This window comes from Garra rufa, chromosome 22 (assembly GCF_049309525.1).
Source record: "Garra rufa chromosome 22, GarRuf1.0, whole genome shotgun sequence".
NCBI lineage: Eukaryota > Metazoa > Chordata > Actinopteri > Cypriniformes > Cyprinidae > Garra > Garra rufa.
This window is the reverse complement of record NC_133382.1, coordinates 21,369,231-21,386,449: the sequence shown is the minus strand read 5'-3', so window position 1 is coordinate 21,386,449 and position 17,219 is coordinate 21,369,231. Positions and strand designations below refer to the sequence as shown.

Sequence of the window (17,219 nt, the reverse complement as noted above, 5' to 3'; positions counted from 1 at the left end):
GTCTCTTCTGCATTTGTCAAAAATATGTTTTAAAAGTAAAAAAAAAAAAAAAAATGTATTTAATGTTTACTAATTTAATATACACTGCCGCTCAAAAGTTTGGGATCAAAAAGACTGTCATGTTACAATAATGTTTTTTTTTTTTAAAAAGTCTCTTATTCTCATCAAGGCTGCATTTATTAAAAAAACAAAAAAAAAAAAACAGTAAAATTGCAAAATGTTATTACAATATAAAGTAATGGTTTTTATTTTAATATACTTTAAAATATAATTTATTCCTGTGATGCAAAGCTAAATTTTCTGATTTGCTGATTTATTATTAGAATTATCAATGTTGGAAACAGTTGTGCTGCCAATTTGGTTTTTTAACTTGTGATTCTTTTTTTCTGGATTTTTTGATGAACAACAAGTAAAAGAACAGCATTTATTCAAAATATAAGTATTTTTTAACAATGTAAATCTATGCGGTCACTTTTTTTTTTATTAATTTAACACATCCTTGATGAATAAAAGTATTAATTTCTTTCAAAAAAGAAAGAATAAAATTGTACTGACCCTAAACTTTTAAACAGTAGAGTATATTTTTAAAAAACCTTTCTATTGTAAATAAATGCTGTTCTTTTGAACCTTTTATTGATCAAGGAATCCCTGAAAAAAGTATCACAGGTTTCAAAATATATTAAGCAACACAAACGTTTTTAACATTGATAATAAATCAGCGTATTAGAATGATTTCTGAAGGATCATGTGACACTGAAGACTGGAGTAATGATGCTGAAAATGTAGTTTTGTATCACAGTAAAACTGTAAACATTTATTTTAAATTGAAATAATATTTCCCAGTATTACAGTTTCTTTCTGTATTTTTGATCAAATAAATGCAGCCTTGATGAGCATAAGAAACATCTTTAAAAATATTAAATATCTTACTGATCCTAAACTTGTATATTAAAATGTAAATTATTTCTGACTGAAAAACATAATGTTCAGCAGCCATTACTCACATGATTCCTCAGAAATCATTTTGACATTCCAGTTTTGTTTTTAAGAAGCATTCTTTCTTTTTATTAATATCATAAACAGTTGCACTGATTAATATTTTTGTGGAAACCTTGGGATATTTCAAGATTCTTTGTAAATAGAACATTCAAAAGTGTATTTGCATTGGATTGTTTTTAGTAAATATTTTTTTTTCTTGGGAATAGTATTGTTCTTAAGTTCTTAGTGCGAATTTTGTCATATTAAATAGTTTGAAAACACATATTTCACACAAAGTCAATGTCATATTAAATGTCATCTACCCTGACTAACATCTATAGTATATTTCAACAGTGACTGTTGTCTTACTCTCCACTTGTGTCTGTTGTCTTGTTTGCAGTGAGTGTCTACAACTTTGACCCATCGAGACAGTATGTGGGAACCATGACGCTAGAGATTGACTTCCTCCAGAAGAAGAATGTTGACAGCAGCCCTTACGACTCTGATAAAATGGCCATTGAGTTTATTCAGTTTTTTACTGCACAGGCCTTTAGCAAGGGCCAGCAGGTGAGCAATCAAAAAGCTAACAAAATGAATATCACACATCATACTCACACTTAATGAGGTCTGAGAATGTTTATATAGTTTGGGCATAGTTACACATTAAAGGAGTAGTTCACTTTTAGAACAAAAATTTACAGATAATGTACTCGCCCCCTTGTCATCCAAGATGTTCATGTCTTTCTTTCTTCAGACATAAAATGGTGTTTTTTGAGGAAAACATTTCTGGATTTCTCTCCATATAATGGACTTCTATGGTGCCCCCGAGTGTGAACTTCCAAAATGCAGTTTAAATGCAGCTTCAAACGGCTCTAAATGATCCCAGCATCGGAAGAAGGGTCTTATCTAGCGAAACGATCAGTTATTTTCTAAAACGTTTACAACTTATATACTTTTTAATCTCAAACACTCATCTTGCCGAGCTAGACATTTGAGGTTAAAAAGTATAATTTAAAATTTTTTTTTTTTAAAATAACCCATCATTTTGCTAGATAAGACCCTTCTTTCTCCAGCTGGGATGGTTTAGAGCCATTTGAAGCTGCATTTTGGAAGTTCAAACTCAGGGGCACCATAGAAGTCCATTACATGGAGAGAAATCCTGGAATGTTTTACTCAAAAAACATAATTTCTTTACGACTGAAGAAAGAAAGACATGAACATCTTGGATGACAAGGGGGGTAAGTACATTATCTGTAAATTTTTGTTCTGAAAGTGAACTACTCCTTTAAGCTTGTGTTTTCCTCCTGACAGTTTGCCTTCAGCTGCTGTGACAAGCTTTTTGGACTGGTCATAAAAGATATCGAGGCCATGGATCCCAGCATCCTTAGAGGGGAGCAAAACTCTAGCAAAAAACAGAAGGTAGCTTTTTATTGCTTGCACTCAAATCATATGATTCATGTGGTAAAGGAAATATGCATCTAAAATGTTTTGATTCTGTTTTTCTTTTTCAGATTGAGATTGGTCTGTTGCACGGCAACAGTCAGGTGATTTTTGAGAAAGCTGAGAACTCGTCTCTCAATTTGGTCGGTTAGTGTTTACCTTGCAAATACACACCACCATTGTGGCTCTGACATACACAATATGTGTATCTTCTGAGATTTCACAACACTTTACAATACTTACAGTATTTAGTTCAGTGTTTAGTCAAGACTTATTAACCTAAGGACCTGTCATGGTTAATCCAACGACAATGTTGCTACAAATAGTGTTAGTCTTTCTTAGCTTTATTGAACTAGTCATGCTAACTTAATAATAGATAGGTCACTAATTCTTAAGTTGGGATTAAACATGTCACATGCTTTTACTTACAGTTAGTTTTGGCAATGTTAGCACTTTATGAAATCATAAATCACTGGAATGTCATTTTATACAAATATACCATTTAGTTTAGAATGATCAGAATGACAAAAAATAGTTTAGTCAGTCTGCATTTGAACTGCACACACATTCTTTTCCATATAACAGGAAAAAAAATCAGTGCCTACTTGTGTAACACTACCATCTCTATTTTTAGTCTTCACTCCTCATCAACTCCACAATGTTTTAAGAACAGTTTAAAAGTCCCCCAACTCTGGCACAAATCTTAAAATTATCCCTTAAAACATAAGTTTTCCATTGAAACCCGTTTCCACCACTGAATAAAAAATAAAATAGGTTATTGCGACTTTTTATCCTACAATTATGACTATGTTTCTCGCAATTGTGAGTTTACTTTTCACAATTCTGACTTTTTTCTCAGAATTGTGAGTTTATGTTTATAAATTAAATCAGAATTGCAAGATATAAACTGGAAACTCATACTTATTTTCTCAGAAATCGTCTGACTTTATATCTCACAATTCTGATTTTATAACTCGCAGTTTTAGTTTATATTTCACAATTCTGAAGAAGAGTCTGAGTAGTGAGTTTATCCCTCGCAATTCTGAGAAAAAAGTCAGAATTGTAAGTTATCAACTATCAATTCTGAGAAATTATGTCAGAATTGCAAGATATAAACTGGAAATTCTTACTTTTTTCTCAGAATTGCGACTTCTGATATCTTGCAATTCTGACTTTATAACTCACAATTGTCAGTTTATATCGCACAATTCTGAGGAAAAAAGTCAGAGTAGCAAGTTTATCCCTCACAATTTTGAGAAAAAAGTCAGAATTGTGAAATATAAACTTGCAATTGTGAGTAATAGTCCGAAGTTTAAGATATAAACTCACAATTCTGAGAAATGAAGTCAGAATTGCAAGATATGAACTGGCAATTCTTCCTTTTTTTCGCAGAATTACGACCTCTGACTTTATATCTATGCAATTTTGACTTTATAACTTTATAGCAATTGTGAGTTTATATCTCACAATTCAGAGAAAAAAGTCAGAGTGGCGAGTTTATGCTTAGCAATTCTGAGAAAAGTCAGAATTGTAAGATCTGAAATCGCAATTGCGAGAAATATGTCAGAATTGCAAGATATAAACTGAAGATTCTTACTTTTCTCTCAGAATTGTGACTTCTGACTTTATAACTCACCATCCTGACTTTATAACTCGCAATTGTGAATTTATATCGCACAGTTCTGAGGAAAAAAGTCAGAGGAGCGAGTTTATCCCTCGCAGTTCTAAGAAATAAAAAAAAGTCAGAGTTGTGTGATCTGAACTCGCAATTGCGAAAAATAAGTCAGAATTGCAAGATATAAACTGGCGATTCTTACTTTTTTCTCAGAATTGTGACTTCTGACTTAATATCTCAAAATTATGACTTTAGCCCCCGGTTTCACAGATCAGGCTTAAGCCTAGTCCCAGACTAAAATGTAAGTCTGAGCTGAAAGAAACTTGCGTGGACTGATCTTAAATTATATCAGTGGCTTTGTTTTGTCTAAAGATGCATACCAGTAATGTTTATTTTTTATTTTTTTATAAGGCATATAATTGACCTATGGCTTAATCCTGGTTTAGTTTAAGCCATGTCTGTGAAAACAGGCCGAGAACTTGCAGTTGTGAGTTTATATCTCACAATTCTGAGAAAAAAGTCAGAGTAGCGAGTTTATCCCTTGCAGTCCTAAGAAAAAAAGTCAGAATTGTGTAATCTGAACTCACAATTGCGAAAAATAAGTCAGAATTGCAAGATATAAACTGGCAATTCTTGCTTTTTTCTCAGAATTGTGACTTCTAATATTTTATCTTGCAGTTCTAACTTTATAACTCGCTATTGTAAGTTTATGTCTAACAATTCTGAGAAAAAAGTCAGAAAGCGAGTTTTTCCCTTGCAATTCTAAGAAAAAAGTCAGAATTGTGACATCTGAAGTCAGATTTTCAGCCCTTGTCCTATATTTGGTGCACAAATGCTTTTCCAATTAAAAAAATGTAGTTGTTTTGAGCACAGGATACACATAATTCTAATGTAGTTTTAGAGTTTTTTTTAAAAAGATAATTAAATTATTTAATGTAATAAATTACTTTAAAAAACAATGAACATTCTGTCATTTCAAACCTGTATTTGTTTTTTTTCTTCTGTTGAGCACAAAAAACATATTTACCAAACAGTTGATAGTAGCCATGACTTCTGTAGTAATATGGAAAAAAAAAGTTAGTCAATGGCCGAACTAAAATGACTGAACTTTAAAATGTAACGCCATATTGACAAAAGATGTAGGCCTGGTTTCACAGACAGGACTTAGACTAGGCCAGGCTTAGACCATAGTTCAATTAGGACATTTAAATCATTTTTAAAAACATGCCTGGAAAAAAAAAAACATTACTGATGTGATCTTAAGACAAAACAAAGGCACTGATACATTTTAAGATCAGTCAGTGCAAGTTTCTTTCAGTTGAAACAGCTCAGACTTACATTTTAGTCCAGAAGTAGGCTTAAGCCTTGTTCGTGAAACCGGGGGACAGTGTTGTACTAGATTGTGTGATGCTAAAACGATAAGAAATGACAAACACATTTTGCGAAAAACTTAAAGCAGAACGTGTGTAATCAGGGGCGCCGCTCGCAATTTTGGGCCCTATGACAAAATATGAGGTTGGGCCCCCCCTACCACTCCAAAGCAGATCTCTAGGGGCCCCTAAAGGGCGTGGGCCCTTAGAATTGTCCTAACTTCCCCCCCCTTAGCGGTGCCCCTGTGTGTAATTCCTTATCTCTGTGTTGTCCAATGACTCAGTGAAATGTTTACAGGCCTGAAACTGTGTAACACCCAAACTACACCACTAGGTGGCAGTCAGAACACATGTGGTTTTACCTCAGCTACCTCACTTAATTGTTATCTACTAAATTGTTTTATAAATCGCTTAATATTTGACATGGGGTATATCCTTGGGAAATTAAATATACACATGTAATTTTTAGTGTTTCTCAGCAGTCTTGTTTTTGCTAAATCTTCCCAGGAAAGGCAAAGACCAGAGGTTCTCGGCAGTCCATCATCAACCCAGACTGGAACTTTGAGCGCATGGGCATCGGAGGCCTGGACAAGGAGTTCTCAGACATCTTCCGCCGGGCTTTTGCCTCACGAGTCTTTCCTCCAGACATAGTGGAGCAGATGGGTGAGTCTTTTCTTTATCCTCTGGCAGTTTCAAGTAAAAACTGTACAGCTATTTACTTTACAAGTAATTAGTTTTAGGTACCAAGTGGTGCAGGACCGCCACTAGAACTCCTTCAAAAAAAGTGCATGACGTCCTTGTTTCTCTCTTGGAAAGACATATAACTCTTTTTATTTTTTTTCTTCTCCAACCACATCCCTCTGAATTTAAGTGGCCAGTGAGGCAGAGGCACAGCATGTTGTGGGCGACATGAAACACGCAGTTTAAGAGACAGAGGACAAAGCCAAAATATATAAAGAGATTGGACAGACAGTTTTCAGACCCTCCCAGCACCTCATCCTAACCATAAATGAGAGAATTGCTCGGGTAGAAGAAACATCCTTATGTTGTCTTCTCTTTTGCTGTTGGCTTACAGTCAAAAGCCTAGTTTGAATTATATCATCAGACTGCAGTCTGATTTGTTTCTGATTTATATTCACCCTTTAAACAGATAAACAATTGTTAAAGATGCTATCCAGCAGACAAATTCCCATCAGATTGACTCCTGCAGCGAAAGTATTCTAATCATTTGCAGTTGAATCCACTGTCTACGTTCCGTTCTCAGCTTTTAGACACTGGATGTCATCTGACAATAATTGTGAACAAGTGTTATTACTTACTTGTGTGTAAAAAAAAAAAAAAAAAGTTCTCACACAGAATTTTATACAGATTCTCAACAGGTGCTCATGTTAATGAATCCTGAATGAGAAAGTGCATGTCCACGGTTAAAACTTAGCATAATATATGGCCAAACCATCTTTATATGTGACCCTGAACCACAAAACTAGTTTTAAGTAGCATGGGTATATTTGTAGCAATAGCCAAAAATACAGTGTATAGGGGTCAGAATTATCAATTATCAATCAATCTTTCTTTTATTAAGTAAAGATCATGTTCCATGAAGATATTATGTAAATTTCCTACTGTAAATATATAAAAACTTACTTTTTGAATAGTAATATGCATTACTAAGAACTTCATTTGGACATCTTTAAAGGTGATTTTCTCAATATTTAGTTTTGTTGCACCTTCTGATTCCAGATTTTTAAATCAAAGCTTATTTATTCAGATGATGCATAAATCTCAATTTCAAAAAACTAACCTTTATGACTAGTTTTGTGGTCCAGGCTCACATAATAAGGACTTAATGCACAATGTAACCTTTGTTTGCCCCATAGTACATTTGATTGTGTTTTGGACCTCTCATAAAACAGCAGTGCTTACTGTTGCACTGTAACTTTTTGTTACTCCGAAATAGAAAAGACTTTAAGTTCTAATAATATTTAACTAAATATGTCAGCTTAACGCAATCCATCTTTTTCCAAGGCCACCAGGAGTCTGTGGTTTCTGCGTACATGTGGTTTCAGTTGGTTTATCCATAACTGTTAACACTTAGTTTGTGGTTTAATTATCATTTCATGCTATTCTGCATTTGCCAAACTGTGCACAAAAATGTTTTTAATGGTGCTAAGTCAGACCATCACTATTACTTTTGCTCATTATTAGAGTGATAGTTCACCCAAAAATGAAAATTCTGTCATTAATTACTCAAAAACCCATAAGACCTTTGTTCGTCTTTGGAACACAAATTAAGATGTTTTTGATGAAACACGAGAGCTTTCTGACCCTGCATAGACAGCAACGTGGCACTCTCATGAACGTGCGTTGAAGACTGACACAGAAGAGAAGAAATTGTTGAATAAAGTTGATATTTTTTCTTTCTTTGCAGACAAAAAGTATTATCGTAGCTTCATAAAATTAAGGTTGAACCACTCTGAAGGTGAACGAAGGTCTTGTGGGGAGCAAATGAGAGAATTTTCATTTTTGTGTGAGCTATTTACAACTACATTGTAAAGCATTGTCCTCTACAGTGTTCATCTAAACTGTGAACTTAGCTGTTTTACACTGCAAATTAACTTATGAAGGGCATACAGTTGAAGTCAAAAGTTTACATACACCTTGCAGAATCTGCAAAATGTTAATTATTTTACCAAAATAAGAGGGGATCATACAAAATGCAAGTTATTTTTTATTTAGTACTGACCTGAATAAGATATTTCACATAAAAGACCAAAAGAGAAAATAATAGTTGAATTTATAAAAATGATCCTGTTCAAAAGTTTACATACGCTTGATTCTTAATACTGTTTTGTTACCTAAATGATCCACAGCTGTTTTTTTTTTTGTTTATTTACAGTTGTTCATGAGTCCCTGGTTTGTTGTTCCTGCTGTTCTTCAGAAAAACCCTTCAGGTCCCACAAATTCTTTGATTTTTCAGCATTTTTATGTATTTGAACCCTTTCCAACAATATCTGTATGATTATAAGATCCATTTTTTCACACTGAGGACAACTGGGTGAAAACTTTTTGAATTTGAGATCAGGGTAAATTTCACTTATTTTGTCTTCTGGGAAACCTGTAAGTATCTTCTGTAGCTTCTGAAGGGCAGTACTAATAAAAAAAATATATATTTCGGCAAAGTAAGAAAAATCTTCATTCTGTTCAAAAGTTTTCACCCCCGGCTCTTAATGCATCATTTTTCCTTCTCAAGCATCAGCGAGCGTTTGAACCTTCTGTAATGGTTGCATATGAGCCTCTCAGTTGTCCTCAGTGTGAAAAGATGGATCTCAAATTCATACAGTCATTGTTGGAAAGGGTTCGTGTACACCAAAATGCTGAAAATCCAAAGAATTTGCGGGACCTACAGGATTTTTCTAAAGAACATTGAAGCAGTTCAACTGTTCAGGACAAACAAGGGACTCATGAATAACTATCACTAAACAAAACAAACAAAAAAAAACAGCTGTGGATTATTCAGGTAACAGGTATTAAGAATCAGGTGTATATAAACTTTTTAAACTGAGTAATTTTTTATAAATTCAGCTATTATTTTCTTTTGTGAACTACATGTAAACATCTTTTATGTGAAAAATAACATGCGTTTTCTAAGATCCCTCTTATTTTGGAAAAATAATTAACATTTTGCACATTCTGCAAGGTGTATGTAAACTTTTGACTTCAGTTGTATCCCTGTAAGCTGCCTGATGACTTGCAGTGATCAGAATGCAGTATGAGTGCTAGAAAGAGCGAGAGATGACCTTTGTGGTGTGATGGCTGCAGGAGTCGGCCTCTGGCTCGGGCAGCTGGCTGCTTTAATGAGATGGCGGGTCTTGATAGCGCAAAGGTGAGCACCTAATTGGGGTTGGTTTTGGAGCGCAGGTGCTGAAGGAAGGTGCGGGTGTGTGTCTGAGTATGTTATTGTCTGACAGCACTTGGGTGGGAGTTTACACCAATGCACCCAGTTTCTCCCAAAACTCCCACCAGCTAAAGGTCATTTCAGTTTTCCTAGCTACGGCCTTGTTCTTTGCCTCCGTGAAAAGTCTGGACGCCTGCCCTCCCTCAACCTGAGTCTGTCATCAGGTGTAAATGGCCACGCTGATTCTCATCTCAGGCCTGCTGGTTATCTCCAGCCTTCCCGCTCGCTCCAAATGGCAGCCAGCAGATGTTGTTAACCAAAAACAGCGCTCTTGTCTGAGAAATGCCATTGCTCATCAAAAAGAGCCCTGTGTTACTCTGAAAACAGTTGTATTTGACACTTGGCCATACTTTTTGTGTGTGCTCTGTGTGTATGGGAAGTATTTCAGGGATGTAATAAAGTGATAAAAAGTGACAGTAAATACATTCTAAATGTTATGAAAGATTTATATTTCAAATAAACGCTGTTCTTTTAAGCTTGATATACGTCAAAGAATTCTGGAAAAATGTTTTCCACAAAAATATTAATCGTACTGTCAGCACTGATAATAAAAACAATTGTTTCTTGAGCACCAAATCAGCTTATTAGAATAAATTCTAAAGGATCATGTGACACTGAAGACTGGAGTAATGCTGAAAATTCAGCTTTTACAATAAATTAAAATTAAAATTGAATTGTAATACTATTTTACAATATTACTGTTTTTCCTATATTTTTGATCAAGTAAATGCGGATTTGACTTACCCACAGGAATTGTATATATTTTACAAAACTTTTTTGAAAAATTATGATTAAATGTGTTGACTTTTTACTTGGTTATACCACATGACATTTTTCATTCAATTGAAACTTTTGTTAAAAGTAGTATACGTGTATTTCAAAGAGGTTGCCATGCTAAGCTAGATTTTCCATTTTATTTATTAATACAATTTGTCATTGATGCTTATACCATTTTGTAATGTCTTATGTTTCATACCCTCTGGTTTTGACTTTACACCCCACAATTCCTCTCTCTTTCCACAGGCTGCAAACACGTGAAGGGGATTTTGTTGTTTGGGCCGCCCGGCTGTGGTAAAACCCTGATGGCACGTCAGATTGGTAAGATGCTCAATGCCAGAGAGCCGAAGGTGGTCAACGGGCCAGAGATTCTGAACAAATACGTGGGCGAGTCTGAGGCCAACATCAGAAAGCTGTTTGCTGATGCGGAGGAAGAACAGAAGAGGGTAAGAAACCAGGGGAAAAAAGACATTTCATGCAGATTATTAAACATTACACACTTAGGAAACAACTCCATTCTTTCCTGTGCATTACAAATCACTGTTATCTTAGAAAGGCCATACGGACATTTTGTACAATGTTACATTCATCTGGCTCTGTGACGGAACCCGCCGATATTTGACACTTTAAAGAAAGGTTGTTCTGTCAACAGTCGAAAAAAAAAATCATGGCAAGCAAACTTAGGTTTGCGCGAAGGATGATGTTCCCAGTTTTGGGCCCTCCAGCAGCTCTACAAATAACTCCAAATTGCTGAAATATACTTACTGAATTACTGTAAATGGCCTAGTGTTTGCTTAGAAACATTATCGTAGTTTTTTTTTTTTCCAAGGGTGGTGTGTGTTGAAGTGTTGGCAGTGAACTGCTGGTTCTGGCCGTGCTTAAGTGTGATGTTGTGTTGGTAGACTGTGTGACTACATGACATTGAAGAGCTCACTCGTCACCTCTTAATGAGAGTGTTCGGCTATCTCTAACCCCTCACCCTCACTCACGGGAGGCCACGCACACTCATACTGGCCTCTCATCTGTGCTAAATGTTACGGGCTAGCCTCTGACAGCCTCTGAGATGAAGAAGATAACTCGTAATTGTGGACCATTGTCACAGAGTTTATACAGTCACAGTCTATTCACCAACCTGGCATTTAAGCAGGGAGCTCAAGAGAACTATACGCAGTTTTTAAGACCACATTAAAACAAAATTTAAAAAGTTTTCAGGCTTGACATCTACCTGGCATTTAGTTTGCTACCAAATGGGCTAATATTATATTATGTGACCCTGGACCACAAAACCAGTCTTAAGTAGGATGGGTATATTTGTAGCAATAGCCAAAAATACATGGTATGGGTCAATGTACTGGTTTTGTTGTCCAGGGTCACATATTATATTACATATTATTATTATATTATTATTATTATTATTATTATTATTATTATTCTGTGTTTTTACTGTTGCCTAAAACAAACTAAAACTATTAAAACTTGTTTTCGTTCATTTAAATAAAGCTGGAATTAAATTAAATATTTGATGAACAACTTAACACTTACATAAAAATAAAATGTAGAAATGTTCACAAGGTCTGACTAAAACAATTACAGGTGTAAAGTATTGGTTATTTGTCATTTTAAAGTCACAGAAACAGTTAATATCATTATATATTAATATTAAGTTAACCTTTTATATGACACTTTTGAAATTACGGATCACCTTTTACTTAGGGGTAGGGAATATTTTATTTCACGGTAACAGTATATAACAAAATAGTTATTTTTGCTTTAAGTAAGGTCTTTATAAAATCAGTTTTTTTGTTTTGTTTCGCTTAGCATTCACACTGGCATTTTTGACAGCTAACCTAAAAATACTGAACCTAAAGGCATAGTGATATGTTCACAACATGATTGGTCGGGCTAAATGACGTATATTCCATGGTGAAACTCACTGAACATTTCCAAACAAAAGGAAAAGGTGCGTTCGGCTTAAAGCATCAAAGTACCCATTCGCTGATTTGCTCATTTTGTTGTGGATACACTGCTTGTTCCCTTCGTGAAATCATGTCGCATCTTGTCATTACTTCCTGTTTTTGGTTAGTTTAGAAGTATTTGGTCCATGTCACGTTCATATTTCAATCAAACTGCAGTTTTTTTGGAAGCAGACCAAGACCCATCGTTTTAGCGGTCTCAGTCCATCTATTTGGTGTGCATCAGGGTTCGAATAAAAGCGAACCAAACATGACAAGTGTGAACACATTCTTAGTCTCTCTTTCATTGTTTGTTGAACATGAACGATAGGCAGCAGGAATATTAGACTGCTGTCACTTTAAGAGCTGCCCAGATCCAATGTACTGTTACTCACTGTTACTGTTTTCTTTCTCAGCGGTTTGCTTTCGCTTAATATCTAAATTACTGTTTATGAAGATACTTGCAAAGACAGGCATATTGACACATACAAGTGTATATATTTAACCGTTCAAAGCCTATAAAGTGGCAAAAGAACAATATGTTTTCATAACCACATAGCACAGAAACTTCAAGTGATTGTGTAACCGCTATAGAAACGATAGTCCAAAATGTTTACCAGTTAACATATTTCTACCGGTTAATCGTATATATATATATCGCCCACCGCTATCTGTTATAATATTTTCGGTGTCTCTTTTCTTGGCTTTTGAAGTTGGGGGCCAACAGTGGACTGCACATCATCATATTTGACGAAATTGATGCCATCTGTAAACAACGTGGCAGCATGGCGGGCAGCACTGGGGTCCATGACACTGTAGTCAACCAGCTACTGTCTAAAATTGATGGTGTAGAGCAGCTCAACAACATCCTGGTCATTGGTGAGAACGTCTTCTGAGATCAGTCAGCATTTAATTGACCATGCGTTAGCTTTTGTTACATCTTTTATTCATTGATTTGACTTTGGTTTCATTATTAAATCCCACTTTATTTAAGGAATGACCAACAGGCCTGACCTGATCGATGAGGCCCTCTTGAGACCGGGTAGACTGGAGGTCAAAATGGAGATTGGTGAGAACTACAGTAGCCATCATGGCCCTTTTCAATAGGTTAAGGCATATTCCTAAATAGGTAGCCTAAACTAGATGTCTAATCATCTTTCCCCAGGCTTGCCCGACGAGACAGGCCGTGTTCAGATCCTGAATATCCACACGGCAAAAATGAAGCAGTCAAACATGCTGGCCAAAGACGTTGACATAAAGGAGCTGGCTGTTGATACCAAGAACTTTAGTGGAGCAGAGCTGGAAGGGCTTGTTCGGGCTGCACAGTCGACTGCCATGAACCGTCACATCAAGGTCTGATCTCATCTTGTCATCCGCAATGCACCACCACAATCATAACTAATTATGGTTGATTTAAACAAAATCAGTTCTGAACTCTGGTCGGAACTTATCTCAAGTTACATAATTGGTTTATTATACAAATAAAATGCAGTTTACATCAGATTACAGCAAAGTTCTGTTATGCATTTAAATGCTGTTTAAATGCTGTGGGTTTTTATGTGAATACTAAAAAAAGATTGTTTCAATGCTTGAGGTGGAGAATTGTATACAAATACAAATTAAATCTTACTTAGATGCCTATGGATAAAATTTGTGCGTGCATGTCTGTGTGTGTGTGTGTGTGTGTTAGCGGCTCACACATGCCCATATTTGATGGTGTTGACACATAATGCTTCCATATGTGACCTTGGACCACAAAACCAGTCTTAAGTCGCTGGGCTATATTTGTAGCAATAGCCAAAAATACATAGTATGGGTCAAAATTATTGATTTTTCTTTTATGCCAAAAATCATTAGGAAATTAAGTAAAAATCATGTTCCATGAAGATTTTTTGTAAAATTCCTACTATAAATATATCAAAATGTAATTTTTGATGAGTAATATGCATTGTTAAGAACTTAATTTGGACAACTTTAAAGGTGATTTTCTCAGTATTTTGATTTTTTTTGCACCCTCAGATTCCCGATTTTCAAATAGATGTATCTCGGCCAAATAGTGTCCTATCCTTATTTATTGAGCTTTCATATGATGTATATATCTCAGTTTTGTAAAATTTAACCTTATGGCTGGTTTTGTGGTCCAGGGTCTCATATTTGATAGAGCTTACACAGGTGTAATAGGTCTCTCTTTCTCTCACCCCTTGACCTTTCATTTTGATTAAGTGGATAAGTTTGACGATCAATCCTTGTGTTTTTGCTCCTGTAGGCCACTACTCAGGTAGAGGTTGACATAGAAAAGGCTCAGATGCTGGAGGTCAGCAGGAGTGACTTCTTGGCTTCTCTGAATAATGACATAAAGCCTGTAAGTCCACTTTCCATTATTGTGTATTCAGTTTGCATAATATGTTAAACCCAAAACCCATGCAGCCAGACTCCACTAATGGCATCAAGTCTGTCCCACTCACGCTTAAAGGGACAGTTCACCAAAAAATGAAAATTGCACCATGATTTACTCATCCTCAAGTCGTCCTAGGTGTGTATGACTTTATTCTTTCAGACAAATACAATAGGAGTTATATTAAAAAATGTCTTGGCTCTTTCAAGTTGTATAATGGCAGCAAATGGGTGTTGAGATATTGAAGTCCAATAAAGTGAATCCATCCATCATAAAAAGTACTCCATACTGCTTCGATAAGGTTATTAAGGGCCTTCTGAAGCAAATCGATATGTTTTTGTATGAAAAATATCTATATTTAAAACATTATAAACTGGAATTTCTAGCTTCCGCTAACTGTCATAAGAGCATTCACAAAAGAGAGTCGTTCCAGCAGATGATGTAAGATGTAGGTGGATGTGGAAGAGCAGTGGAGAGAGCAAAACAAAACAACAGTCATGAATTAGAACTACAAAACAAGTATTGTAAAGGAAAATTTTAGAGGATTTTGAAATAAGCCAAGAGGGGACTGGTTTTCCTTTCCTGTACACAAAAATTGGTTCTCACGAGACTAGCATATTCTCACCGGTTTATAAGATAAATATGGATATTTTTCTTACACAAATGCATCGATTCACTTCATAAGGCCTATGACACCTCAGAGCCACGTGGAGCACTTTTTATGATAAATAGATGCACTTTATTGTACTTCAAAATCTTAACAGCCATCCACTGCCATAAAGCTTGGATTTTTTAATATAACTCCGATTGTATTTGTTTGAAAGAAGAAAGCCATATACACCTAAAATGGCTTGAGAGTGAGTAAATCATGGGTTAATTTAATTTTTTAGGTGAACTATCCCTTTAAGAATGTTTTTATTTACATCCAACATGTAAAGTAAAATTTGGTGAATTATTTTGTGCATTCTACACTGTGTGAATGAGCCACTTTAGACTTAAGATTGAAAAATGTCAAATTATTATGCATTATTAAATTATTTTAGCAGTGAATGAAGTCATTTGCTTGTTTTATTGTTTAATGCAATTCTCTTTGTTTTCTAAAGGCTTTTGGCAGTAATCAGGAAGATTACTCTAGTTACATCATGAACGGCATTGTGAAATGGAGCAATGCTGTGTCTGACATACTGGGAGATGGAGACCTTTTGGTGCAACAGACCATGAACAGTGAACGCACACCGCTAGTAACAGTGCTTTTAGAAGGCAAGTCTTACGCACAAACTTTACAGACATAAACATACACAAATACAGTGTTTGGGGCAACTAACTAAAAATAGTGGCAGACGTTCAGTGTTGGGTTTCCTTTTTAGTGAGTAAGAAATTCCTGTTCTGTTTCTTAAATTAAGTATAGAAAAGCTTTATTCAATTTAATGAATTGGTTTAGACAGCAAACCATTTAAAAAAATGATTCACTGATTAAGTCTGTTAAAATGCTGGAGTGGCATTTTTTGAAGCAATACATAAACTAATATTGTAAGATTTAATACAGTAATTTTACAAAATAGGACAGTCAGTCAATTCTAATATTTAATTAAGAATTTTTTTGTAGTTCAGTAGTACTTTTGTACTTTTGGAGGGCGTTTTTTTTTGTGAGGAAGTAGTATTTTTCTCATCTTTCTAAAAACTGGTATTTATTTACAGTTGTAGTCAAAAGTTCACATACACCTTGCAGAATCTGCAAAATGTGAATTATCTTACCAAAATAAGAGGGATCATACAAAATGCATGTTATTTTTTTATTTAGTACTGACCTGAATAAGATATTTCCCATAAAAGATGTTTACATATAGTTCACATAAGAATAGTTCAAAAGTTTACATACACTTGATTCTTAATACTGTTGTTACCTAAATGATCCACAACAGTGTTGTTTTTGACAACCATCTTAGATTTAGTCTTAGTCTTTTGGACTAAAATGCTTATTAGTTTTAGTCAAATTTTAGTCACTTCTATATGTGATAGTTTTAGTCCAATTTTAGTCGACGAAAAGTCAAAAAGGTTTTAGTCTAATTTTAGTCAAAAAAAGGGGAAAAAGTAGTCTTTTAACAAATTAATGTAGGTCAGTAAGTATTTTGCTGTTGGGTAGTGTCACTTATAAGTCACCATTTTCACCAACAATTACAATAATGAAGGAATGGTTTTAGACATAAAAGACATATATTTGAAATACACCCATAGGTCCTCTCACCGTTTGCGACCACCCTGTGTGCAAACTGCCGCCATCATGGTTAATCGTCTGTCTGTCTGAGTGACAACAATGTGACGTGTTGAGCACGTTGTGTGCTGTACACCAGGTGGTGGGCGTAACCAAACAAGGATAGAATGCTAAAACGGCTTGCCATACTAGTATGGCAAAGAGTATTTAATGCTAAAACCGCTTGCCATAGAGGCAGGTACTATTTAGGTTTTAATTGGCATGCACAATAAGCAGATATGTCATGCATTTTAAACGTCTGACGGACCACCCACTAACATTTTCGTCTATTCTCATCTCGTCAACGAAAACTCACACACGTCTCGTCATGTTTTAGTCATCAACGAGCCATTTTTATCTCGTCATCGTCTCGTTATCGTCATGAAAAAAAGTGGCGTCAACAAAATGATTTCGTCATCGTCATCGTTGGCGAAAACAACACTGATCCACAACTGTTTTTTTTTTTGTTTAGTGATAGTTGTTCTT

General features: G+C 35.1%; 1 protein-coding gene across 2 annotated transcripts in view; it reads left to right on the top strand.

The window, feature by feature from the left end:
• nsfb (N-ethylmaleimide-sensitive factor b) overlaps window positions 1-17,219 on the top strand; it is a 34,091-nt gene that overhangs the window by 3,795 nt on the left and 13,077 nt on the right. For both annotated transcript variants that reach the window (XM_073828118.1, XM_073828117.1), the window contains exons 5-14: window positions 1,379-1,545; window positions 2,290-2,397; window positions 2,490-2,565; window positions 5,911-6,066; window positions 10,382-10,581; window positions 12,801-12,966; window positions 13,082-13,156; window positions 13,253-13,440; window positions 14,354-14,449; window positions 15,586-15,742. In XM_073828118.1, the coding sequence (XP_073684219.1) occupies window positions 1,379-1,545; window positions 2,290-2,397; window positions 2,490-2,565; window positions 5,911-6,066; window positions 10,382-10,581; window positions 12,801-12,966; window positions 13,082-13,156; window positions 13,253-13,440; window positions 14,354-14,449; window positions 15,586-15,742 (1,389 nt within the window). The remainder of the gene's footprint in view (window positions 1-1,378; window positions 1,546-2,289; window positions 2,398-2,489; window positions 2,566-5,910; window positions 6,067-10,381; window positions 10,582-12,800; window positions 12,967-13,081; window positions 13,157-13,252; window positions 13,441-14,353; window positions 14,450-15,585; window positions 15,743-17,219) is intronic.